Source organism: Falco biarmicus, chromosome 12 (assembly GCF_023638135.1).
Source record: "Falco biarmicus isolate bFalBia1 chromosome 12, bFalBia1.pri, whole genome shotgun sequence".
NCBI classification, from domain to species: Eukaryota; Metazoa; Chordata; class Aves; order Falconiformes; family Falconidae; genus Falco; species Falco biarmicus.
Window position 1 is genome coordinate 16,236,026 of NC_079299.1, and position 27,212 is coordinate 16,263,237.

At 37.7% G+C, this 27,212-nt stretch overlaps 1 protein-coding gene across 4 annotated transcripts in view; it reads right to left on the minus strand.

The window, feature by feature from the left end:
* SRBD1 (S1 RNA binding domain 1) overlaps positions 1 to 27,212 on the minus strand; it is a 128,462-nt gene that overhangs the window by 56,464 nt on the left and 44,786 nt on the right. For all 4 annotated transcript variants that reach the window (XM_056357356.1, XM_056357355.1, XM_056357352.1 and 1 more), the window contains one exon: positions 9,284 to 9,375. In XM_056357356.1, coding sequence (XP_056213331.1) covers positions 9,284 to 9,375 — 92 coding nt within the window. The remainder of the gene's footprint in view (positions 1 to 9,283; positions 9,376 to 27,212) is intronic.

Below are 27,212 nucleotides of genomic sequence, written 5' to 3' on the forward strand. Positions count from 1 at the left end.
AGACTAAAGATGGAAAAACCTGCCCAGTCTTAACAGTAAGGGGCAAAACCAATATAGCAGGTTTTCAACTATTTCACTAGATGGTATCTGTACAAGAGCCATGTCAGCTGCCAGCCTTAAAAAAACCCAGAAATAGTGCTAACTTCTTAATTAGGCTACCTGCCTCCCTTCAGTAATGGAACATATCTGGAGCAATCGTTATGGCCCAAGTCAGACATGCACACTATTTAGGGTGCAAGGGAAACTAGAAATTTTCTCAACTACATAACAAAATTTATTATAAATGGTTTCAAGTATTGTGGCTGCTTGGGGCACAGCCTGCCAACTTCTGTGTTCAGACAAATCACAGATTAAAATGTTCTCCTTTTGCATTGCTGTATGCAAAAGCCATACCATAAAGCAAAACCTTAACAGCTATAGATAGGGAAAGAGTAAAAATACAAAGTTCTGCCAAATGCAGTGTGATAGATTGCCAGGAATGATTATGGGTGGAAGAAGAAAAAAAAAAATTTTTTTTTCAATTTATTTCAGTTACAGTGGTGCTCAAATGTTGCTTGCACTGCAAGCAGAAAAATATCTTTGGCCAGAATTCCAAGATTATGGCATTCCTTCCTTTAAACACACATGTCTTTATATAAGGACAAAAAGATGTCTCTGTCAACAGCAGTGACAGTTTCGCTACCTCACAAGAGTGGGAGCATTTGTTTGTGTTTTGAAACAATGTGAAGCTTCCAGCTGTGAAGGCAGTGGATGGTTTTACAAATGTTTTACAAGTATATGGCAAACACAAGCTATTAGGCTGATTGATTCAACCTCAATTTTGTCATAAATGAGACCATTCTGTATTTTTATTATAAACCCTCAGTTTTTCGCTCTTGCTGAGACATGCTACTATAACATCCAAGTAACTCATCTCCCCTCCTATTCTAAAATCACCTTTGCACTTAAAAGTCTGGGTTGAAACTTCTATGTCAATGAAATAAAAAAATAATATATTAAGGTAACCAGAGACTAACTCACAAATGCGTATGTAATTACTATCAATATATCATACCAGGGTAGATATGGAAACATTACAACTTACTTAAATCCTTTTATAAAGCCTATTATTGTGTTCAAGATCAATTACTCTCCATAATATCTGCAATAATGTTTACTCAGTGATCGATTGTTCAGGTTTCCTGAGTCCTGGAAGCTTTCTATCCTGTTGACCTGAATTTCACCCTCCTTGCAAAGGATACAGTGAAACGTACAGTAGTCTTTTCATTAAGCATTCTTTCTCAGTAGGTCAGGATTTGTGACACAGTTTTGAATCCTCATATATCTTCTTGGTGGGTTTAAAGTATGCAATTTATTTTAAACAACTGCTCAACAGCTGCAGTTCATCCAAAATTCTTCTGTGGCAAGCGAGCAGGTTTTTGTTTTAAAAAGGTTACATTTTAGTTTACTTTTAACTCCATAAAACTGATAATCTGTTATTTGCCTAAGATTAATGAAATAATGAATGACAATGTTATATTTGTTTACTACAAAAATCTTTAAAAGAGACGGCTTGAATACAAAAAGGAAGTAAGAAACACATTTGAAGAGAAAGCCTTGACAAGTGAATATTACAATGCAGCTTTTTAAATTCAGTATTTTTACTTAGAAACACACTCTCAAAACCACTTTTCCCAAATATTAGTAATTTCTGTGTCACAGGATGGTAGCAGGTTTTTTTTATCTAAGGTGAGATGGGAGACATATAATCATTTAATTGAAGCCTGATGTGATTTTTTTTTCTGTTACAGAAATGAGTTAGTCTTACAGGATGGTATAAATTCAGAAAAAAAAAAAAAATCTTTCCCCATCTGTTCAGCTTAAAAGGTAGACATCGTCAGTATGCTTTTCACATTCTGACCACTGGTACTAATTTTAGCTGCATCACTGTGCCATTTAACTGCATCACCATGCCAGTTATTACTACAAGTGAAAAATTACTTGAAGTTCTGTACTTACAAGAGTTATTCATTTACATCAGCAACAAGAATTAACCTTTCATAAGCGACCAGAATGTTCTTTCCTATGCCTATAGTAAGAAAAGCAGATGTAGTGGGTAATGCATCATACTGCTATATTAAATGCAAACCAAAACTCCTCTAGTTGAAGAGCATCCTTGTACTCATTGTTCCTCTGGCTCCACGCTTCAAAGAAGCAACAAAGCCTTTTAAGGAAAATACACAGACACGCACGTGCACAGAGTTACATCCAGAGGGACAGAAGTAAATCATTTTCATAACTCTTATGTTAAGGGAAACTAGCTTTACCAGAGCCTGCAGTAGTGCTCTGCTTCTGGAGACTGCTGTTAAACAGAACTGTTGGGGTATTTTTAGTTCAGAAGCGCAGAAAATGATGCTCTGTAAATAGAAGGCCAAGTCCATCTGCTGAACTCAGATTCATCTGGGATATAAGAAATAGGTAAATGAGAGGAAGGCAAGGTGAACATCACATCTTTCCACAAAGCATGCAAAGATCAAACATCAGCTGCAAACATTAACATGTGCACAGAAAATGATGCTCAGTTAACAGCTACACATACACACATCTTAGCATAGTGAAAATACCGATACAAAACAGGCAGACAGAAGAGCTTTTGCCTGGCTCAAAATAATACCCTGTTTTAATTCTGTAACAAAGCAGAATCCTAGGGGAACCTAAGCAGGTCTTGATGTTGCAGATTACAGAAGATCAAACTCCTCTACTGCAGCCCACTACTACGCTCTACAGCTTCAGGGGAAATACAGTGCTGATGAGCAGCATGCCATGAAGTTTGCATGGATTGGAAAACATTAGATCCTTGTCTAGAACAAGAACTTAAAGACTACAAACACCTCTAACACCTGTGTAAGAGCCCATTCAGCACTGTGCCGCTGGTCTGGGGTCAATTCAAGCCCATTTTTCTCTCTCTCTCAAAATCCTGATGCAGGCCCATGTGTCCATGCACAACTGCAAGAGGCCCAGTCATTTCCAGACTATCTGCAGTTAGGGACTATTTTCTAAAGTTATCCACAGATTCCTATAACTTCTGTTTAAACTGTAGAGCCTAGCTCACACCTTGAGGTGAGCTTTTGCTCATTAGTAGGAACTGGGTCCTACGGGGAGAAAAAGAGCATGCCCCTCTTTACATATTACTGCTGTTTGCCACAGTATAATCAAACTCATTCTCAAATGCTACAGAATACGGCAGGTAAAAGATGGAATACAATTTTACTTTGTACAACTGTAATTGCACACCACCCAACTGAACGGGCTGGCAAAATGTTTTAATGCCCAAGAATTCAGTGCTTGCTTTGTCCTTTTTGAAGACTTGTGGAACTTGCACCAATCCTCTACAATTAGCTGTAGAAATAAGCTTCCACTCAGAAAGCAGTGCAAATGGTTTAACCATAAGACTTCTGTCCAATCAAGTTTTTGAAAAATGACCTTCTCTCCTGAGTAGCCAAGGGGGAATACTGCTCTTTTAAGAAGAAAAAGAAATTAGCTTGAGTAGACATCAAGGCACTATGTCCCACACATCTAATCATCAAATTGTTTTACTTTCCTTAAGATAAAGTCAAAAGAAATTACATTTTTTCCGATCTCTACCTTCTACTTGCTGGCTAGTATGACAGCTCTGAACTGTATGTCTCTTATCTTTAACAGCACCCCAGGGAACAAAACCCTGTAGCATGACAGTCTCAAAGTCCTAACAAGCCCCCAAAGCCTACAAGGCTTTCTTTCGCATGGAAAAGTGCAAGTGGTGTGCTGAACTTTGAGTGTACAATAATCCAATGCGTTCTGCCCTGTGGAGAGGAGACAAGCAGATGGGATTTGACAATGCTAAGGCAAGTTGTGTGACCTTTTGCTCTCTTGGATTCTTCTTTATCCTCAGAAATCATCCTTTAGTAGCAACACAGTTTCTATACTGGATCATACCTGTGCATGCAGCACGACATACATGCTTGCCCTGTTAGTATTCCAAATCTGCAAAAAAGTAACTTCAAGGAATATTTTATCCATGTTCATCACCTTCCTAACCGGGTGACACAACTATGTGGTCTTGACAGAGGACCCCAGGCCCTTCATGTCTGAGAGGAAAACGAGCATTTCTTGGAGTTGCTGCATTAGACAAGCTCACATATGTTGCTCTTTTTTCAGCATCTGAACACAGAAGTGCAAATATAAAACCAAATATATATGATTGCACCAAGGTATGGAAACAAATTGGACAGGCTTAGCATGAGATCTCTAACAAGTGGTTACACAAACATAATATCTGAAAAGACATAATCCCCTTTCCCAGCTCATCCTGTGTTTAAAGAATTCTATGTATTCAGGTTTGTCTACATTTTTATAAATCAATGCAATGAAGCACATTAGATTTTATTTTGCTTTTTAAATAGTGAAAGAAGGAAGAGATTGCTTATTTGTCAGAGCAGTCATCCCAAAAGGAAAGGTAATTCATCAATTCAATGAAATGAAGGCATTTTTCATTTAATGTAACTGAGCATGTATCAAAAACAGGGTAAAATCCCAGTATGACTACGGCCTTGTATCAATTCTTCACCGTCAGGCCACTGTCTCATCAGAATTCAGCAGTTTCCTCTGGTTCTTAGAGTCATTAATAGACATTTATTTCATCATCGTATCCACTTCAAGAGGTGGAGAGGGAGCAAAAGAAAAAAATTTCTGATGTGAGCACATGCAAAACAACTGGTGCATCCTTTATCCTCCTTGGACTAAGGACAACAAAAAAGCCATCAGTAGCTGACCATACCTTAAAAAGTTTCCAGGCATCCAGGAGGTATATAAATTCCCTATTTTTGTGCATCAATCCTTCAACACAAGTCATACATGCTTACACGTTCTATATATACTTCACCCGTCCCTCCACAGTCTTCCCATTTTGTCTAGCCAAACTTGTTCAAGCCAACAGGCATTTGCAATGGAAATGCACTGAGAAATGGAGAAGCACTGAGAAAAACCAGAAAGTGTGGCAGTGTCTATGCACTGACATCTGCACAGACTTACTTTATTTCTCATCCCAGAAGCCTCATTTTTATTAGGAATACAGGTTTTGCACAACAAAATCAACTATTGGGCAAAACTCTATAGGACAGGATGGAGGTAGAACAAAGAGGATATCAACCTTTGGAAAACCATTTAATTCCAGAGGTCACAAGGCCAGTGATAGCAACTGAAAACAAGTCAGCACTGATTGTCACAGAGTCCATCCATTTGAAGGAGAAACGCTCGTCACCACTGAATTTTGCTTTTTTTTCTTTCACTCATGCAAAGAATATCACATCAAGACAGTCTTCTCAACCACTCAGATAACGGAAGACAACTAATGGCGAGTACTTTGCAAGGCTCAGTGAGCTGTTACTTACAACTGCTTCCAAGGGAAACGTGCATCCAGGCCTTTCATAAAAAAAAAATATAAAAAAATACAAGCAAATCTGAACCACAGAGACCTAGAGTAATCCAGAAGATCTTAAGATCTTATGGACAAGTTACACTGAAAAACTCCTACTTGAAGTTGCCATGAATAAAAGCTAACCAAAGGTTAAATATGAAGTGTTACACTGATGGTAGGTCAGGAGAAAAAAAAAAAAAAAAAAAAGAAAAAACAACAAAAGAACAGCCAAGTAAACATGAATTTGACAGCTTTACGAAAATTCCACCAAATTATACATTTAACAGCTTCTCTAAGAGGGTGGCCAGAGGACAGATGCTGGGGCAGAAACAGAGCTGCAGCCAGCCAGCCAGCCTTGCAGCTCCCTCACTACCGTTCCGCTGACTCTAGAGCGGGCAGCCACAAAGCCTTGAGGCGACACACATTAATAAGCTTTATAAAGGTGATCAACATTTCCAGCTTGCTAAGTACTTTTTTTATGATGTCCATTCTCCCTTGCAAAAATCCCCATCCCAAATCTTCAGCTTGTCCTTGGGCACAGCTGTTGGGAAGGAGAATTCAGGGAAGCCTTACATTCTCCTCTCCGTCAGGCTGTAACCCTATTGCAAGTCCCCATTACTGAACTCCAGTAGCGTGTTCTCTAGGCAGAACCCTCCTAATCTGCTGCAGCTGAACTTCCTCAGCCTTCAAGTAGGAAATCCTTTTATTGCTCTGGTCTATAAGCCTCTTATCTCCTAATTCTGTGAGGCTGAGAAATAGCTGTTCTACTCATTAATCCCACAGTGACTGTCAGAAGGGGATATATACCTTCTCACTACTGAAACACAAGTAACTAGGTTTCATCAGGTTCTTTACTATCTACTTAGTTGAGTCTCACTCCACAAAATCTTAGAGGACTTGAAGTAGCAGTACAGCATACTTCTGCACTTCCGTGAAATATTCAGATTTGGTGCTATAAAAATTTTGAAAGAACCTGGTTCAATGTAAAAAGATGATATCAGGAGCTGATACTGCCTAGGACAGAAAGAAGGTAGACATCTCTGGAAGACAATTCTACAGTTGGAGAGACCCTATTCCATTCTCTGCAATGTAGATACTAGCAAGTTGTTTAAGAAGTGAGCGTTTACTTTCTTTTCAAGCAAGTGCCATTTTGGCTAAAAGTGCTGTATGGATGACTGTAAAGACTCTGCACTACAGTTTATACATACACCAGTAGTTTATAATGAGATCTTTCGCAATCATTTATTACAAACCCACATCATCCATGACCTTCAAAGACAGCTCAAACTGGAAAAAAAACAAAACCAGTTGAGTTCTTGGCTTAACTAATATATTTTACTAGCATCCCCAAGAAACGCTGAAGGTTTCTGGGTTTCCCTCCATAAACAACACTTGGCTAAGGAGAAAATAATGAGGTAATATTCGTATCAGGACTGATGTCTTCTATTTCTCTGTACGAAGTGAAAACCTACTACAAAGAGTTGTAAACAGTGCTTCAAATATGACAGAGATCATACAACAAGATTGGAAACTAATATCTTATATAATATGCATTATTTAATATTTTATATTTATGCACCTGATGGACAAACATAGGCCTACCTGTGTATTTCAAAAAACCCCAAAACCCTTCAATAAGTTTGTGTTGAGAAAAATGTTAAAAGTGGCAAAATGTGTTAAGATCACAGATACCTCACGTCAGTTGTACCTTTTATTTTAACTATAAATGTCACACTTCATCATGCAGCTGTCAGCTTCCTTTAATGTACTAAATGCTATCATGTAAGCACAGATTCTGACATGATGTAACACAGCAATTAAAATAAAAAGCAAGTCAGCTTTGACACCAAGTCACCTTTCTGTTTGCTGCAAATTAAAGGAAAATCAAAAGTGCGAAAGTAAAAGCTAGTCAAGAAAAGTTTGCAAAAAAATCCAAACATCAATTAATGTTTCCCTCTAATGTCACATTTTTATGTTACGTTTTAAAAAAATGTCCACAGTTTTAATGCAGCTAATTACAAACTGACACCAAAAGAGACTAAGAAGAAAGTCTAAAACTTCTAGAAAGACTCTACTCTAATAAATATATTTCTACCTGTCAGTTCCACAACAGCCAACATCCATGGAACTATTTTTCACTTTCCATCCTACACTTATTCAATTTCTATCCATTCTGTGGCACTATACTGCAGCACATTAAAATTGCTGATGCTTTTCAAACCAGATGCAACAGCACTTAAGTTATGCCTGAAGCAATTCCTAGTAATAATGAAGAAATTATGAACTCTACATAATTAATACTGAAATTGGTCATGTATTACAAATCTGATTTTCACTTACTGTATTTGATGCACAAGACTAAATAAAAGTGTCTCAAATGTTCAAAAATTAATTTCTAAAAAAAAGAAAATCATATACATCTGGAAAAGTATATTGTTAATAATTAGATTTCCTCCTTTTCAGTGTTTTTCTGTTCATTTACATCAACTCTAAACCCACATTTAATATATCAGCAACATAAAAAACTTTGCCCCAAGGGAAAGTTAGTGGCATCTGTCACAAATACAGAAATGTCACATGCATAGTATTCACTCTGGCCATACCATGACACATTCAAAACTTCTGTGGCCCAGGGAAGAAATAATCACAATGGAGTCCATTTGCAGGAAGGGAGGAAAGAGTCAAGCAAAAAGAGGCTAAAGGCCTGTCCTGCAAATGGAAAGGCTGATATAGACATTTAAAGAATATTCCTGTAAAAACGCTCACTTGAAACATCAACTTAACACAAATCTCTTTTCCCTCTTCGTGGAAATAGGGATGAAGGGAACATGGGGCATTCTAGACAGTTTTACCCCCAGATACCATATAAATTCAGAACTGGTTTTTGCTGATCGACTACTATAACTTCCCAAGGATTTCCAGACCAGTAACCTGCCAGAATAACTTTAAAATTAAGAACAGTAAAATTCTGGCTGAAAAAGATTTATACGCGAATGTTACTGCATTTTCAAATATGATATACTGAGTATGACAGTAAATAGCAGGAAACCCAAGAAAATAAAAAAATGAGGTAGATAAACCAAAAAGGCACACAAATAAAAATACACAAATGAAGTAATCAAAAATAATCTCAGACTGTACAGCTGTCTCCCAAGAAACACAGTCCATTATTAGAATTTGGACACCAAAGAACCTGCTAGGAATTTGATCTTTAAAAATTACTTTTAACCAAACACTGAAAATAGTAACAGTCGTGGCACTTTTATATTTTTAAGAACTTGGGATGTATTATACCCCAGTGACATTTATGCTGAAGACGACAATTTTTTAAAAACTAAACCTAAATATTTCTTGAGGACTACATTCAGCTCCATGAACACTTCAAAGGGATCACAATGAATGCACACCTTTAAATTATCTGTTCCATTCTTATACTTTTTCCTAGTCTTTGAAGCATTCAATTGTTAGAGATATTGTGTACATACAAGGGACAAGAGAAGAGAAGGAAGGTCTAGCTCTTGTGTCCATGGACATGTCCATCTGCGAAAGTTTATGCAATTCATTGGTTATGTTAATCCCCATAAATTCTCCTGTACCAGCCTATTGAAGGAATACATGCACAAGGACCTTTACATTACAGGCCTCAGTAGAAGATGATGTCATAATTTGTATACCTACAACTTCAAATGTGAAATGATAGAATAATTCAAGTTTAGAAACAAAACATCCAAAATGTTCACTTTTTATGCTTTTGGCTATTATTATACTTAATATTATAAACAATACAATCTGAGAACTGAGACTGGAGCTCCATGTTGAAATGGTGATAAAATGAAATCCACCTCATACCTGCGCTTCTCAGGTTTGGGTCTAGGTCTGGCATTTCCTTGGACGCTTCTGGACTGACACTGTAGATAGATGCTCCTGCTTCACTGACAATGCTGAAAAATAAAATGGCAAATAATCAAAACACCACACAGACAAACAACACAACTGAAAGACTTAGTAAGTGACTTAAATATTTGGATTTTTTTTCAAGCCTCATGTTTTAAAAATATTTTGAATCAACTTAATACTTTAAAAAGTAAAACAGTACAGACAAAGGAAAGGATCTCCATTTAAGCCAAAACACCCCTCCTTGACCTGCAACATCCACTCTTTCTCAATTCTGGCACTGTTACAAATAAACACTGTGTGTGATATGAGCCCATGTAATCTTACAATGGAGAAAATGAACATGAGAAACAAATGTTACCAGAAGTAAATAGGCAAAGCAGCTTCCATAAACAAAACAAAAACCTACCTGACAGTATCATTAAAAACACCTACATTCTAAAGTCTAATATCAGTTAAACTATTACATGAATCCAAGTCACAAGCGTGCAGACATTGTCCGAAGTTAGCTGCCTAAAATACTCGGAAAATCCCATCTTGATACAGACTGAGCCAGAGCTGCAGTTCGCTTCTCAGTGGCATTTAATACCGGCTTCTCCCTGCTCTCACTGCCATCCCCAAAGAAAAACACAGACTGCATGGCTTCAGTAACTTAAGCTACAGTTCATGTATCTACCACACACCTCAAACTTATTCAGTAATAACGATAAACTCACCAATTCAAATCACAACACATAATTAAAAAAAACCCTCGAGTGCACTAGTTCCACTCAAGAGAAAACGGCAATCAAGTGTTCACGGTGTAAGTTTATTTTCAGCTGTGAAATTTTGTCACCACTGAATCAACAGTGTATTTCTTCAAATAACTTCAACAGAACTTGAATTTCAGGTTGCTAATTAAGGCATCATAGAGCTACTGCACTGGAGAGAAATACTATCGGATTCAGAACTATTCTTACTTTTACTATTCCACTCTTAGAAGAAACTTATCTTTGCCATAAGGAGGGAAACCACAATCCTTAAGAACCAGACCTTTCAATAAAAATCATAACTTTGCTTTATATTGTTTTAAAATTAGACGATAAGTTTTCCTTTTAAGAACACTTAGTAGGTCAAATTTTTAAATAAAGAAACTGATACCTAGAAGCCCCTCCCTTTAGGAAAAGCTGGAGAATAGCTCAGAGATAAAACACATTCACTTTCAGCGGTCTAAGCATGTTAGCAGTAAATAATGTAAGATGCAGATATAAAAGGCAACAATTTCTTATTGTTGTTTTTAAGTTCCCTCCCCACCCCAGTCAAAACTGGAATTTGGCAGAGTGCTTACACACAAGTCAGATTTTAGCTACTCAGAAGTCAAAAGACCATTTCAATATTACAGATAGACTGGATCTTTCAATAAATACAGAGAAAAAAAAATCCTGTCCTCTTTTGTATTAGCCTAACTCCAGAAGCATTCAAACAAGCAGTTTAACAGAGCAAAAAACTGCTCAGACCCACTGAACGGAGCAAGTGAAAATGAAACTATTTACATGATCTTTTAAAAAGTTTTAGTATTACGGCCATTCCTTCACTATAAATGACATTCAGAAAACAGTCCCATAACCGAGTTCAGAAATACAGTCATATCACAAAAACTTAACTGCTGAAAAAAAAAAAAGATGTTGACAGAAGCCTCATCAAACTGATTTTTCTGATGAACGGGTAGTTTAAAGAACAATGCAGCAGAAAGTATTTCTTAACCTGTTCACACCTTATAAAGGCAGCATCTGGCAAGTGCTCCCTTTTTGGATATTGCTTCCAAAAAACCACACATGTTAGCACATACTTCTAACAGCTTTTCACTAATCACTCTTCAATCTTTGTGTTCAAACAGATCCCAAAGTTACTTCTCATGCTATTTCTAAATTTAATACATTGATATTACACTTAGATTAAAAAAAAAACAAACAACAAACCAACCAGTATTTTGCACACATTTTTACAGTGCTGTACTATAAACTGTATTACTGCACACAGCTTATTGCTTCATCCCTCCCAGTATTTTGTGCAGTGAAAAAACAATGTGACCTGGATGGAAAGTTTAACACACTTGACATTTTATTGATTCTCTTTAATGCTACACTGACAGTTTTCAGAAGTGAGAGGATTGCAATACTATTATTCTATGGTACTAAGAGAATTGTGCCAGATGTTAAGTACTACAAAACCTCCTTGCTAAAATAAGTACATAAAATTAAACTCAGGATGGGAGAAAGAAACATCTGAATAGATCACATTTCCTTTCCTCAAGTGCAAGAACATTTATACACCAGGGGGAGGGGGGTGTAAATAAAAAAAAAATATCTCAAGCAAGAAAACAAGATATAAAAAGCACTTTCAGAAGCAGCATACACTGGCTATTTGACATCCACTCTGAGATGGTTTTGTACATGCATGCAGTTATGCTATGAAGTATTTGGTGTAGCAGACTTGGAAAAGGGGGGTGGGGTGGGGAGAGTTTCCGCTCACAGAGAACCCCATACTGCTGCACCTGAGACGGTAAAAGCCAGACGTTAAATAAATATGTTACCCAGAATAAAAGCATAGGGCTACAAACCCCAAAGAAACCATCCTCTGGTTCGTTCAACCATAGTCAACCAAACTTTTACAGACCTATTAGTGGCTTTCATGTGGTTTTATTTAGTTTGTTTTCAGCTATACTGAGGCAGTTACTAATGTGATACTGGCACATGCAACACTAAAACATTTAGCTTGATCACAACACTAAGATCATAAGCAAAATAGGTTTGGGAATATTTGTTTGCAGTTGTTCTGAATTTTGCTTTTTGACTAGACAGGAAACAGTCACTTTGGTTCACAGACATTTTGTTTGTTTCCAAATTCTAATAATTCTTTTTAAAAGGGGGGTGCTGTATAGGACAATTTAAGCTAATTTAATGTAAAATGCTGTACATCACGCTTTCAAAGGATACACACATTTTATGTCAGGGGACATCAAGTAAAGCCAAACCTGTTCAAATTGGTAGGTGGTAAAAATTTACTCCAAACTACTGTGGTCCACACTGTTCTTTAACATCCCACCTCCCCTTTTTTAAAGGATAACATTTTCAAGACAGTCAAAAGAAAGCCCTCAGAGTTGGCAAAAAATGTTATCTAAAAATCTGTACATCTTCAGAACTACAATTCATTTCCACTTTGACTTTTTAAGCCACATAATGCATTAAACCAGAAAACTAGATTTCCCCACCCCCTCACAGAATGAGATCCTTATTTCGGTGCATTCCTTAAGAGGAAAGATTCTTGCACTGACAAAAGTCTTGACAGTTACAACATTACTAAAAAGTTATTTTGCTATTTAAAGCCAAAATGTAGTAGGTAAATAAGGAAGTGGTCATATGATATGCTTATAGTGCATGAATGGATAGGTTTCATAAACTGCTCTCTAAATTAACAAAAAAGCAGGTAAAGAATCTGGGACTATGCCTCCATACTGTCTGCTTCCCACATCAGCCATCCTACAGATAAGGATTTTTCCTCAGTATCTCTATCCTACTTTTAAAAAATTCGAAGTGCCCTAAACCACAAAGCCACTACACAATACTTCTATTAACTTCTTAATTGTACAAGCAGGCTTGCTGCACAGCAAGAAAGCTTTCGTGTGCTGCACCCTCTCATTCCCATTTGTTAAGACACATTTTAAGCACTGTTAACCCAACATTAAATCTATTCCACGAGCACCACCTGGTGGACCCTCAGCTTCATGCTAGAGACCATGCCAGCGGTATTTTTAAAGAGCCTTTTAACATTTACTAGAACAAGTTATTTTCTTATTCAGCTTACATAAGCATATTTTTGGTATGAAAAGATAATTTGAAGATCCGTTAAAAACATTCAGATCTTCAATGTCTTCATTTTTACCTGAAAAAAACCCTTTCTTGTTATAAGTGAAGAGAATCTAAGAATACTTCCAACTTACAGTTGGTTTTTGTTTTTTTTTTTAATTCAAAGCTATTACATACCTACAGAAGTACATAATGGTAAAGATTACATGCTAAAGTAACAAACTGGAGTTACCAGCAGTTGTTTAACTATATTACAATTTCACGTACATGCATGTAATGGCACATTTTTTAGAACTTACAAGGTTCTTGGGTAGTAAGTTTTGACTGAAAACCTTTTCAAACCTATATGAAAAAATCTAACGTATGTATAACAAAAAAGATATATCGGGCTAGAGGGTTCTAGACTAAAAGCTGCATGCAGCTTCCTGACAACTATTTTTACATTGAAAAAATTTCCCCACAATCAAATGCAACAGTGGATTAATAATCTACAGAGAAAGAAAAAGTAACTTCACCCAACTTTACGTAACTTAGGGTTCCTACAATCTCCAAACCCCCGATTTACAGCTTGAAGCCTGTAAAACAACATTTTAAGAAACAATACCAGTACAAAGAAGAGAACAGTGTTAATACTTGGAAGAAAACCATGGTCACTCTAAAAGCAAAGGGTATGTCAACCTCAAAATCAACCCAGATTTTCATATTTGGTCATAAAATGATGGTCTTCCAAAGTATAACTCCTTTCCCAATCAAAATACAGTAATTGTGGTTTACTCCTTGTCCTGGTTTCAGCTGCAATGAGTTAATTTTCTTCCTAGTAGCTAGTATAGTGTGGTGTTTTGGATTTAGGATGAGAATAATGTTGATAACACACTGGTATTTTTAGTTGTTGCTAAGTAGTGTTCACACTAAGTCAAAGACTTTTGAGCTTCTCAGTCTCTGCCAGCAAGGAGGCTGGAGGGGCACAAGAAGTTGGGAGGGGACACAGCCAGGACAGCTGACCCCAACTGGCCAAAGGGATATTCCATACCACAGAACATCATGCCCGGCATATAAACCGGGGGAAGTTGGACAGCAGTGGGAAAAAAAAAAAAATCACTGCCCAGGGACTGGCTGGGCATCAGTCAGTAGGTGGTGAGCCATTGTATGGTGTGTTACTTGGGATTTTGGGGTTTTCCCCCCTTGAATTTCATTTCCTTTCTCTTTTTTTTTCTTTCTTTCTTTCTCCCTTTTCATTACAATTATTATTATCATTGGTAGTAGTAGTATATTTTACTTAATTTAAATGATTAAACTTCCTTATATCAACCCTTTTTTCCCCAGTTCTCCTCATCATCCTACCAGGGGGCAGTGAGTAAGCAGCTGCATGGTACTTTGTTGCTGGCTGGGATTAAACCACGACACACCTCTAACCCAGCTTCTTACATATTAACTGATAAATATGTTCTTCATACTTCTGGCAACAAAAGCTAGAGGTTTCCACAAAGGACAGAAGTACAGAAGGATTTAAGGATTATTCAGTATAACTTAGTAAAATAATTGGTTTAAGAATTATCCAGGAAAATAAAATGACATAAAATGACATAATATTTGCTATAAAAGAGCACTACATTTAGAAGCTCAATTGGAACACTAAAAGCTTTAGTTATGTTGATAGATTTGGTGATCAAAAAACAACTGAGGAGGGGTAGGGAACACTTGCTCAAGCACAGGCTCAAAAGATGACTGAGCTGTTTCATGAATGAGAAATCCATTGGGCCTTACTGAAAAGACAGAAGTCACAACTAGCCCCTGAGAGCCTTAAAAAAACCCAGAAAACAACAAATGGTTGAAAGCTACAGGAGTACTAGAGAAATAGGATGTCTGCATCTGTTCTTACCGGCCTCCCTACATACCGATTTCTGGCAACTAATGAAAACCACCCAGGGGTGGTCAAAGAAGCTCTTCACAGGAAACAGCAGTAGTCCCTTTATTTGCATTTTGACTTGTGTCTCGCTCTTTCCTCTCCTGTCAGGCAGGACACTGCCCAGGGCAGAAGCAACTTTGACAGCCCGTCCAGCTCCTCCTCATTACCACAGGCAAGCTGCACGTTTATTGCTGTCACGGGCAGAGTTACCTGCCATTCCCAGGACCTCGCCTTTGGGTACGTGAGTGCTCCAGCTCCTGTGCACCATGCACAGCACCGTTCCTTCTGCTGGGGAGTTGAATAAATGCAGCCGGTTGGCGACGGCAGCCCAGCGCAGGCTGAGCAGAACAGTGTGATTTATTCAGCCACATGCACTCGGCCACGGGAACAATGGGACACCAGGCGTGACAGACCCTGGCTCTGACACAGCTAAGCCATTACTTTTTTTCCTTATGAGGAACATATGTCATGGAAGCGCAAGATAAAAAGGTTCTGGTATATACTCAATGTAGTCAAAGAATAAAAAGCCTGAAAAGATTATTAAAAGCCAGTTCATTCTGACAGGTGAGATTAAATTAAAAATCTGCTCTTTCCCCCACCTCCAATACGTTAACGGTAAAGAAAGATGTTAGGATCACGAAAAAAGATTTTACTAGAAAGCAATCATTAGTCAACAGAATCAAGCCAAAACCCATACAATTCACCTGTGGTTTTAAATAATTTAAAGATTTAGCTTTAAATTTTAACAATATATTGAACTCGGGAGATATTCCAGTATTAAGTATATTTTTACAATGGTAAAATATACTGTTAGATAGGAATTTCATCAAATTTCCATTGCTTCATTCAAAACTTTTAGTCACTATGTACCACGTGAGTTTTGCTTATACAGAAGTCAATATCAGCCATATTAGACAAGAGGTGTTATAGTCTTTTTCTGCAAAAAATACTACAGAACAGCTCATAGTGAAGCCATTCAATAAGATTGGGGCGGGGAGGGGGGAGCAGGCACAAGTACAGCTCCTGCTCAGGAGCTCCCAAGCATGCAAGAAGTTAAGCCCACAGAGTGTCTTAAGACAGCACATCAAATGACAAGCAATGATACAGATCCAGCGTTGTTGCTTAGCCATATTCCGTAAGTTTCCACAGAAAATATTAAGTGAAATTCTGCCTACAACTACTGTTTCGAATTCACAACAAGAAAGTCTGTAAAGGTTTCTACCCATGTATAAATGAGCATGCTTGATATTTCACAAAGTTTACCAGAAATTACACCATGCAAAGAAGAAAGTACTTTTGTCTTGACCAACTCAATCTACTTTTTAAAGTAAAAACTATTAAACTATTTCAAACCAGGAACTCAGTCACGCAGCAAATTACAACAGAGAACAACAGTAGGTCTTTCAGTCACAAACCCCTACTTTTAAAACAGCTTGCTGACCCTACATCAGAACAATAAATAAATACCTTAGAGCAGCTTCTGAAATGACAGAATTTCAAGGCAACCATTCTTGCATTAGAGATTATTTCTCTCCTAAACACAAATGACATTTAGCACCAGTTAACGTGATGGCTTTCCTGGTAGACAGTGTAGATCTTTAGAACCTAGTGAAGGGAAAAGTATTAGGACTGTTTCTAACAGTGTTTATCAAGATAAGCTAATCACAGTTTGTATCATTGTTTCAAATCATTAAGTGCCTTATCTTAAAATAACATTGTCTTCAAATATATGATTTTCTGTTCTTCCAGTGTGTTTATGCAGAACTAAACTTCACTACAGAATTGAGTACACACTTTCAGATGAAGAACAATATGCAAAAGAAAAAAATAACTGTTTGAAAAACGAAATTATAGTTTTTCAACATCAGATAAAATGCAAGGATTCTTCAATGTCTGTTTTATAAGAAATTAAAAGGAAGAAGCCAAAGCTAGTTTAACTACAAAGACCTGCATCCAAATCTCAGCAGAAATGCATGACAAAGACCAAAAAAATAAGAATATTAAAAAATGCTATTATTGAAATAGCTGTCATCAAGTATTACCCACTTCCCTGCAAGCTGGGAAATATTAGAGCTAACACCACCCAACATTTTCGACTTTCACTGCTTGCGAGCATGAAAGAGGGCTGCATGGAGATTTTACATTCTAAGAGCATTTTGCCTGTAATCAAACATAATAAAATGATATTTCAAATGAGGAGAATTATGTTCAGGGACAAACAACCCGATTGCCTATTAGTACAAAACAGGTTTCAAGAATAGGGGGGAAGCAATTGTGGCACAGGATTTAAAAGCATCCCCTTTAAAAAAGTTACTGCTTTGGAAAATGCAGCCCAGTTCTACTAACTTCCAGATTTGGATGAATGCAGAAAACACATCCCATAAAGTATTTCACTGATTTCAGAAGAGTTCAACATTTTCTGATTTCAGCTCCTCAACTACCATCATTCCCCTGCCCAAAGAGAAGTGGTGTGAGAATTCCTGCCATTAAAACAAAAAGACAATTGCTACTTGCATTAGAGTGTCATGGGTTTGAGAGTTATTGCAAGATGTAACAAGTTACCATGCTTTAATTTCTTCCATATTAGATACAACTCTATGAACCCCTAAATAAAAAACTACTTAGCATACTAAACTAATAAAACAAACTGTATAGGTACAGCCTGGAATCCTTTATTCATCTGTGTATGAACCATGCCCTCAGCACATCCCTGCAAAGGGAAGAATGATCAGATATCTGTCTTCATCTTGTCTGAAAACGCTGACATTTTTCAGTAAGAAAAGGGTCCAAATGGCAGGTGTCAAAGAGCTTTAGCTTCACACGTGGTGCTAGGAGGCAGAAAAAACAACAGTAGCGTGTGGCCATGTCAGAGCTGCACAGAAGCTGCCGTACAAGTGCATATCTGAAAAGAGCAAACCTCATAGCCTGTTAAATCAATCTAGTGCCAGATGCTGTTATCAGAACAAAACCGGTGCTGTGGATTCATCCCCAGAAGAAATACACGTCCCATGTCTGCAGTGAAAAGTGAAAGACCAAGGGTGGCATGTTTCAAGACTGAAGGTGACAGTCACCTGTGACTGCCCCCACTGCTTTCACTGACAGTTTCAGAAAACAGGTCCTGTCATTGCTCATAAAGCAGCTAGAGTTGAAACTTCTTTCTGCTCTTGCAGAGAGCTTTAAAATATGAACTCCAGGTCCAAAAATCTACTTCCAATCTACCATCCAACTAAAAAGCAGTTAAGTAATTTATTTTTACTTTAAACACTGTAGTACAGTAGGAATTCCACAGACAAAATTTAGCTACTGCTCTTCTCCCTGTTGCAGCAATGCCATGAAGAGAAATGCAGCAATGTAGATTAACATAGAATATAATATTATCTAATGTAAGAGCACAAGTTTAAAAAGGAAAAAGCACATTTTATGTGATTACAATATGATAGCATTAAAGTAGTCCTAAGCAAAATTAATGACAATTAGATATATTCAAATACGTTAAAAAGTTACCTATCTATAACCAATTTACGTTAACAGTAGAAAAAAGGAAAGACAGTACAAAGAGGCTTCAGGATTGACAAAGAAGATGAAAACTCTAGAATTCACTCAAAAAATATAAGAGGCATGAAGATGGGTATGCTCCTTTATGAATACAGTTTATAATTTCAAGACCAATCCTGCCAGCACTCAGTTTTACACAACTAAATTATTCCAGTGACCTCAGGGGAACAAACCATATATACAACAGTAAAAAATATAGCCAAACACTGCCAAGATTTTACCTACCATCCTTTTGCTTACTGTGAGGGGGGCACAGGGAGACAAAGAAACACAACTGATTATGGCAGTCACACTTCAAAAAGAAGAGAAACACTAGGCAATGTTAAACCTCACATTCCATCTATTTATAGAGACCCTTGAGATGAAATTGCCTAGATGCATACATTAAAAACATGGCAGTCCAACAAGATGATGATGATGCTCCCCCAGAAGCCTAGCAAAACTGTTCCACACTGAAGAGCTCAAAGAGCAGCCTTAATTAGCCCCTGCCCCTCCCACTTCTCAAGAGCATGGTGAAGCCAACAAGCCAGCAGACCAAAGGAAGCTGCAAATTCCAGAGCACAAGCCTTCACCAATGCTGTCCTGCCAGCAGCTCCTTCTCAGCTCAGCCAAGCAGAAACGCCTGCAGTGGTCAAACATGGGAAAAGCAGGTGTTTCATCCAGCCCATCTCCAGCCACACAGGATCTTGCAAGAGGTAAGACCCACCCTGGCTGCTTTTGGGAACAGCAGAAATGTGGTAAAACACTGGAACTTGGCAGTTCATGTTCATGCATCGTTGCATACTCACTCAAGTTGGAGCATTATAAGTAGAAAGAACTAAGGTTCTGGGAACAAATAAGACTTTTTATAGGCAGGATTATTTTTTTTTTTAAGACATACCTAGATGTTGCTGTTACCTCCTACATTTGGCCTTGTCACCAACAGTTTATAATTCGTGAAACTGGTGTCTGTCTAATTTTCAAACCAAAACATTTCCCTGTTGCATGCACACACCACCCTTCTCCTGTGGGACACAGGACATTTAAGACACAGATGATCTATTTAAGGATCGTCCATCACATGCTCCACTGAACACAGGCTTCTCAACCAATTTATCTGTCAGTGAACTTCATAAAGCATTCAGATTTAGCCAAATAAAAATTGTATCAATAAGTGTCACATGTGAACAGGCAGTTTGAAATTACCTGGAAAGGCCACAAAACATGCTATTCAGTTGCTATTATTGCTCTCAGGAATCATTTTGGTCTGGTAGAACGCGCAACACAGATGCAGCAACTGTTGCAGCTAAAACACAGTTAGAAGGAGCTTAGAGTCACATTAACTCTCATGGAGACTTTGTCCCCAGAGTGGAATATAACTGGACCAGACCACAACATATGGAGCAAAACGCCTCTTGGAGAACGGCACCTCCAGCAACTGTCATTTTCTTTAATGCTCACTCTGGGCAGTTGGGAGGCAGCATGGCCAGTGCTGCCGTGCAGCCTCCACAGCCCTGATTCATGCAAAATTTTGACCTGTAACTTTGACTCCAGTCAGGCTTAATTAGGCTTTTCCCCTCACTTCCTACAATATCACTGATCTCCATACTCAGTCTCTCCTTAGCAAGCGACCCTCTCCCCAGCACAGGTCCACAAGGGAAGGCTGGAGTCAACTATATCCCTTCTACCAGGGCTAAGCAAGGCAATGCAGAGGCCCTCTGCATGGTCTGAGGGAATCACAGAACCCTCTGCTGCTGTTCCTCTGATCCCTCCCCATCCCTCTTAATACCTAGGCTGTATCTGAAAACATCATATTAAATATTATTAATGTACAGACACTTCTTGGCACAGTTTACTGAACTCTGAAGTACCCAGGTCTTCCACATAGAGAAACTCAAAATAAATTAAGAATTCTGGTATCAGAATGAATGTTGGCAGGAAAACTTCTTTGAGGTATCAAATACTAAGGAAAAGTGTGAGTTAGCTGTGTTTTTTCTTCTTAATTTACTTTGATTTGGAATTAATCTAAAAAACAAAAACAAAAAAAGGCTGTCTGCTTTAGTTCACAGAGGATACGTTCACCTCCTGTGTTTGTTCTCCAGCTCAACATACTCAAGACAGACGTTACATCAATAAATGGTACTTCATGCAGACCTGATCAAAATTATATGCTGCTATCTCACAAAATAATTTCTGCCAACTTAATCATGACAGTGCTCTACATTTTTTAATTCCTCATTTTTGGGTTTGTTTTTTTTTTTTGTGCTTCATTTTTGTAATACAGGAAAAACAGGTTGCTTTGACATTTTCTTATATTCTAGTTTATGACTATTTAAAGCTGATGCTAATAAAGAAGTGCTCCATTCTGTCCATCGGGAAAATATTTTTCTTCACTGGGAAAAAGGCTGTAGAACTGAGGTACTAGTTTAGTGCTTCCAGCAAAATCTATTAACCCTCTATGAAGGGGATGTAGCATTACAGTATAAAAAAAGATTATAGCAACAGACAGGAAAAAATCCAGGAAAGTTAAGAAAGAGTAGATTAATCATTCTTCAGGAAAAGGTAAAATTTTTTCATGCAAAACTGAAAAAAAATAAAAACAAACAAAGCTTGCTTTATACCTTAACAAGCATATTTTAATAGCTCATTTACTTTTCTCAGGCACAGATTTAAAGGTAAGAAGACATACTCAAATGTCTGTAGACCAACATAAGTAGATGGAGTGCTTTGCTATTAAATGATACGTTTTTCTCTTTTTAGGCCTCTAGGGTTCTTTCATGTCTTCTGTGGTGTTCCTCATTGTCAGTTTTAAATATTATTTTACTGATATCATATGCTACTGCTGGGCATCTACAGTAAGAGATGCTAATCTGAATCAAATATGTCTCCAAATGAAAGTGAGCTAAACATTAGGTGTATTTATAATTAACCATTTAAAACAGTGGATACTGCCTCATTTTATATTACAAACAGAAGTATGTATCAACCTAAGTGAAAAAACCAAGTAAAAATAGCCACCAAGTCCCCATAAACTTGAAATTGATTTATGAATTGCGTGTTTTTACAGAAAACAAATTCCTTTAGTAAGACTGTAACCAAAAGGGGGGGAAAGCCTGACATAAATAAATATCTGGAGTTAGTGAAATAAAGATTTAGTTAGGTAGTGCTATATTTGTTTTCCCCCTTCTCTTAAAAGGGAATAATTTGTTCCCTCAGATTGTGACAGATCCACACTGGAGACTTCCCATGAGTAATATCACTAGAACTGGCATAAACATATGCTGAAAGACCACTTCATTTAAAATATGTTTTTCATCCAGTTACAAACACTTCAAAAGAGTTATTCTTCTGTACTGGAGAAACTAAAAAAAAAACAAACCCAAAAACCCAAACCAAAAAACTTAACTATGAAATAGTCTTCTTTTTTTTTTAAGTTATCAAAATACAAAAGCACATAAGGGTAAGATGGCTTTCTAGTTTTTGAAGAGATATCCTTACATCTAAATCATAAAAACACAGCTAAACTATTTTAGGTCCTACTTTTTACACTGCAATTTTCAAAGTGATATTCCAGTCACAGGTGTGTTACACAATACTTAGATACTCAATCACCTGCAATTCTAACAATAAAATATCTTACAGTAAAGGTTGACACATTTATACATCTAGTTACTTGTGAGTCCAATGACAAATATTTTGCAGGAAAAAATATCTTGGAACATGCATCTTTTTAATCATGTTAGTCTTCTTGACTCCCCTTTTATAATGGGAAAGTCTCTTAAAAACATTTGAGGAGTTGCAGGTCACAGTTACGTGACTTCAAACAAAGGCACTGATGAAACTAACAAAACTGTTAGCTTATCCTTTTCAAATACAACTATGTAGCTTTCTCTAACAGATGGCAAAGTTTGCACCAGGAAGTTCATACTCAGTTTTTTCTTGGAAGGGAAAATAAATAAATAAATGAAAATCCACTAACAGCCCAACTTCCACCCAAAACCAAAGCCCTAGAATGAACTAGATTTCTTCCTTCCCCTATTCAAAGCTCTGTTCTCTCCTCAGTGCACACATTAATTCAAAATGAGAGCAAGTTATTTCAAAGCTTTCCTGCCGATTCATATTTGGGCAGCAAGAAAGGTAGACTGGAACCCAATTGAAGAGTCTTCTGGAAAGCATTGTAGAGAAAACACAAACAATCAGAAACTATGCTGAGTGCCTGCAGAGTCTGCAGTTGCCCCATCATGTGGGCCATGGGCATCTACCTCACACCTGCTTCTCTGGACCGGTCATTAGATCCTTACGTCTGGATCCTGCAAGACAAGCCCACAATGAAGAGTGAGGGTCTTGGAATGACATTTTCAGCTTTTGGAAACTGCTGAGTGACAGGGAATGACTGTGGTTGAAAGGCACCTGTGGAGATCAGCTGATCTAACACCCTCACTCAAAGCAGCATCAGCAAAGCAAGTTGCTCAGGGCAGTAACCAGTCAGGTATCAAATATTTCCATGAACGGAGACTCCAAAAACTACTACGTATTATCAGGAAAACTTGGATCCTCTGTAGCTGAGAACTGATGGTTTGATAATACTAAACCTCAGATGTATTTTTTTTTTTTTAATGTCAGTTTAAAAACTTAGCACCATGTATACATTTCAGAAAAGTACATATCCACCCTGGAACTGTCTCAGGAACAAATGGAGATTTTTTAAAAGTTAATGCACTATTGTATTCAAAGAGTGCTGCACTGAAAAGTCCCTAAATCCTAGCTTCCTCAAACGCTGTAAGTGAAACAAAACCCTGAAATTGTTTGGGAAATGAAAAGAAAGGAAATGTGTCCTTCTGATTCCTGCAGTAACAGAGTAAGCCCACTTAGTTTTAACTATCTGATGTTAAACTGTTAAAACTGTTCTTCTGTTGATAACTAAGAGCTGTTACTTAAAAAAATAAAAATAAAAACCACAAAAACACCAAAACCTCAATAATTTGGGGATCAGGGCTATAGAAGAAGACACAACACAACATTAAAACAATAATTGTCTGGATGAGAGCAGGAGTTTATCTGCTAGAGATGCCACGGCAGTGCAGCAGCGAAGGGCTCGGAGGCACGCTGGCTGATGCAGACAACTCCTACAGGGGGTTATGGAGAACATATGCCAGGGTGGGATACACAGCACCCTTTAATACGGCAGAGCATCTCCTGCCCTCAGGCACCTGCTCAGCTCTGCTGGCTAGCGAGGAAGGTGGCGGAGCCAAGCCTCATCCTCTGCCTGCCCCTGGTAGACAGGCCAGTACTATTGCTGCCATCAGCATCTCTGCAGCCCTGAGCTAGAGCAGCACGAAGCTTACATTCACACACCAATGCTGTCACATGCAACAACATGACCGAGATCTGTACTGGACCATCCCGGGGCTTTTACTGGTCAGGCTGTTATGAGGCTGACAGCATTTCTTACATCTGCTGCAGAGATAGGGTAACAAGCTCCTTGCCCACCAAAAGAACAAGGCACAAACATTAAATATTTACCCCCAGAGAAGGGATAGGCTTCCAAGTGTAAGCATAAATAAAAGTTCAGCTAATTCAGATCCAAATTATATTAAGGAAGTATTGATGTAGATTTTAATATTAAGGGTCTAATTGCTACTTTCCTTCCCCCCACCAATTCATGAAATTGCATATAGAAGCATCTAATCATAAAAAAACATGTAAATCGTTCTAAAATGCATATTTGAAAATTATTTTCTGAAGTCAGCTAAAGACTGTTCAGAATTCTGTTCAAGATGTTGAAACATTTTCTTAGAAAATATAAATTAAAATTACTAAAAACACAGACTGGCATGCCCTAGATTTGGGTTTAATCAAACCCTGAGAACCAGAACAAACACATTTCACAGGCTCCAAGTTTTAACTTCCTCTGAAGTTCATAAAGGCTCACATCACCACCACCATCACATGCACCATGTGATTTATGTGATTTAATTATATCAACTGTGGGACAGTAAAGAAGAAACCCCAAACTTATGTTTTGTCATTAAATCCAATGGAAATTAACTTACAAATGCTTTATAAACAAGGAGTACACACGAACGTTCCTTTAAAATTTTTACATGAGACCTGTTTTAATCATTAAAAGCTTCAACTTGTACTGAGTACAAAAGCTGGTATTTTAGATGACCCAAAGATGATTTACATAAAGAAAGCATCTCCCCCGAAGTTCACTGTACAAATTACAAATTTCACTTTATCACAATCTAATATTAATCACAAATTAGTTGGGTTCATAATGTTGGTGAAGTTGACCAAAAAATAATGAACTTTGCATTTTGTGCATTGTATACTAAAATATATATACATACACACACACACCCCTATTTACACAAATCATTATTATCAACATTTACTCTGTATCTTCACTTATAAAAACCTGGAAGGAATTTCCTACAGACCATAAAACTGAAAACAATCTCCTCTGAATTAGATGTCACCATTTTTTCCTTCTCGCTTAGCACCAAACAACCCCTTTATTCAAAATCCTGTCTCAATCAGAAAACATCACTCCTGCAAAAAGCAGCCAGTGAAAGGAAAAATCATTTCCCCTAACTTGCTCTGCTAATAACGACCAGAAACACGGTCTTTCCAGTGAGTGGTCTTCTCCAGAAATGCCAAGAGGTCATTAGGCAGTTTCCCTAAGGAGAAAGCTACAACTGAGGAGGGACCAGGCGGCTGTGGACATGCAGGTAAAAGAGACAGCAGGACGTCAGCAGAGCCAGACAGGGACAACAGGAGCAGGGAAAAACAAGAGGAACAGAGGACAGCCTTAAGCATTCCTTTGAAGGGAATTAAACATTCCTCTAAAAGTCCTTTTTGGTTGTTATTAGCTAAAGAAACAGGATATATTAAAAGGATGCTATATCATGATTTCAAAATTATTTTATTTTAAAACATTCAAATTGACAATGTCTCTTTCTATTTACTCTTATAGCTGAAGATTAGAGTTAACATTTCCTTCAGCTGAAGGATAATCACTGAGAAGTAACACAAGAATATCCAGTTTGATTTACTTAAAAATGACAAACTAACTTCTAAAAAATAACTTTAATAAAAGAATGACAAAGTAACTTTGTGCTGTGATTTTATACTACCAGGAAAAATAAACCAGGAACAAGTAATAAATGCATCACTGATCTTACTGAAAGCCCTCTTCCAAAGTACAACATCGTAACACTGACAAGAGAATCACCCATGGAGGATGCATGTCTAAACTGTTTCCCTGAAATATTTATGTCAAATTCAAATGTCAAAATGTATTTTATCCAAATGTTAGTTCTAGTTCAACCCAATAAAAGAACTGAACAGGCAGTAGGCATGTTGCCTTAGCTGCCAAAGCTATTTAACAAAATATAAAAATTAATTAGGTTTGAGAGAGAGGTTTTACGTGGAAAGCCAATTTAACATTACCAATAACTGTAATTTCATATAGACGGACAACTTCCCCCTGCCCTCCACCTCCAGAATTTTTATTTAGAAAGCTCCAGACAACTGAGCTGTATGATATTACTGGCAGTTGCAAACAGGATGAAAGTGAAAACATTTCTCTGAGCAACAAATCTGTTTTCAGGAATGCTGGGTATTTAAGAAAAGGAAAAAACACTAATGTACAGAACTCCTAGAAGGACATGATAACATCTACAACCATACTCTAAGCCAAAGCAACACAGATCTCCCAAAACTGAAAAGGAACAGGAAAACCAGTACCACCCTTCTCTGCCCTTTCGCTTCCCTTCGCCTGCTCCCAGTTGCTGCTCAGAGGGCCTGGTACAGAGGAAGCTGCTTCATGTAGCTTGTTTTTTGATGTCTCCTTTCAGACATACTTTTTCTTGCCTCCATGTCACCCACCACGAGAAATGGAACATTTCTCCTTCCCTCCACTTACTCATCATTGACAAAACTGCTGGGATCCAGTTATAGAAAAGAATTACTCTCAATAAGCACCTTTAGTTACAACTGCCTGACACTGCAGACATCTAAATTAATCCCTTTTCAAGATGAAATAACCTACTCAAAGTCCCTTCGAATCACACAGCACATCTATGCTCTCTGTCTCTCATGCCCTGAAAACATCATGTTTGCTGCAGTATCTATCACTGCTGTGGCTCCTTTCAATGCATTCACAAAGCCTTCAAAACTGCCATATACTTTGTTGATAAGAAAAGTAAGCATAGCCTGCAGTTTCACACAAAATTACCCCAAGTGAAGGTGCAAGATGGGTACCACTCACCCCTACACTGCCAACAGCCTCTAAGAGTCAACACACTGAAATCAGAAAGAGGAATAACAATTTTATGTAACTGCAGAAGGAAAGAGTCCTTGCTTTACTGACAGATATGCTGTATTTGCTCTCCAGTCCTGAAGATTCTTAGGCTATCAGCCACGTATTTGTCATTAATGTTTAATTTTCAAGTCTCCCTAAAATCCAAGCCATTTTGGTTTTTTTCATAAAATTGAGGTTTGTAACAAGTTACTCTCCTGGTACTGGAGGAATCTGTTAGCAGCTGCACAGGTGGCAATTTCCTGAGGTTTACTTCTCAAAACAATCCTGAAA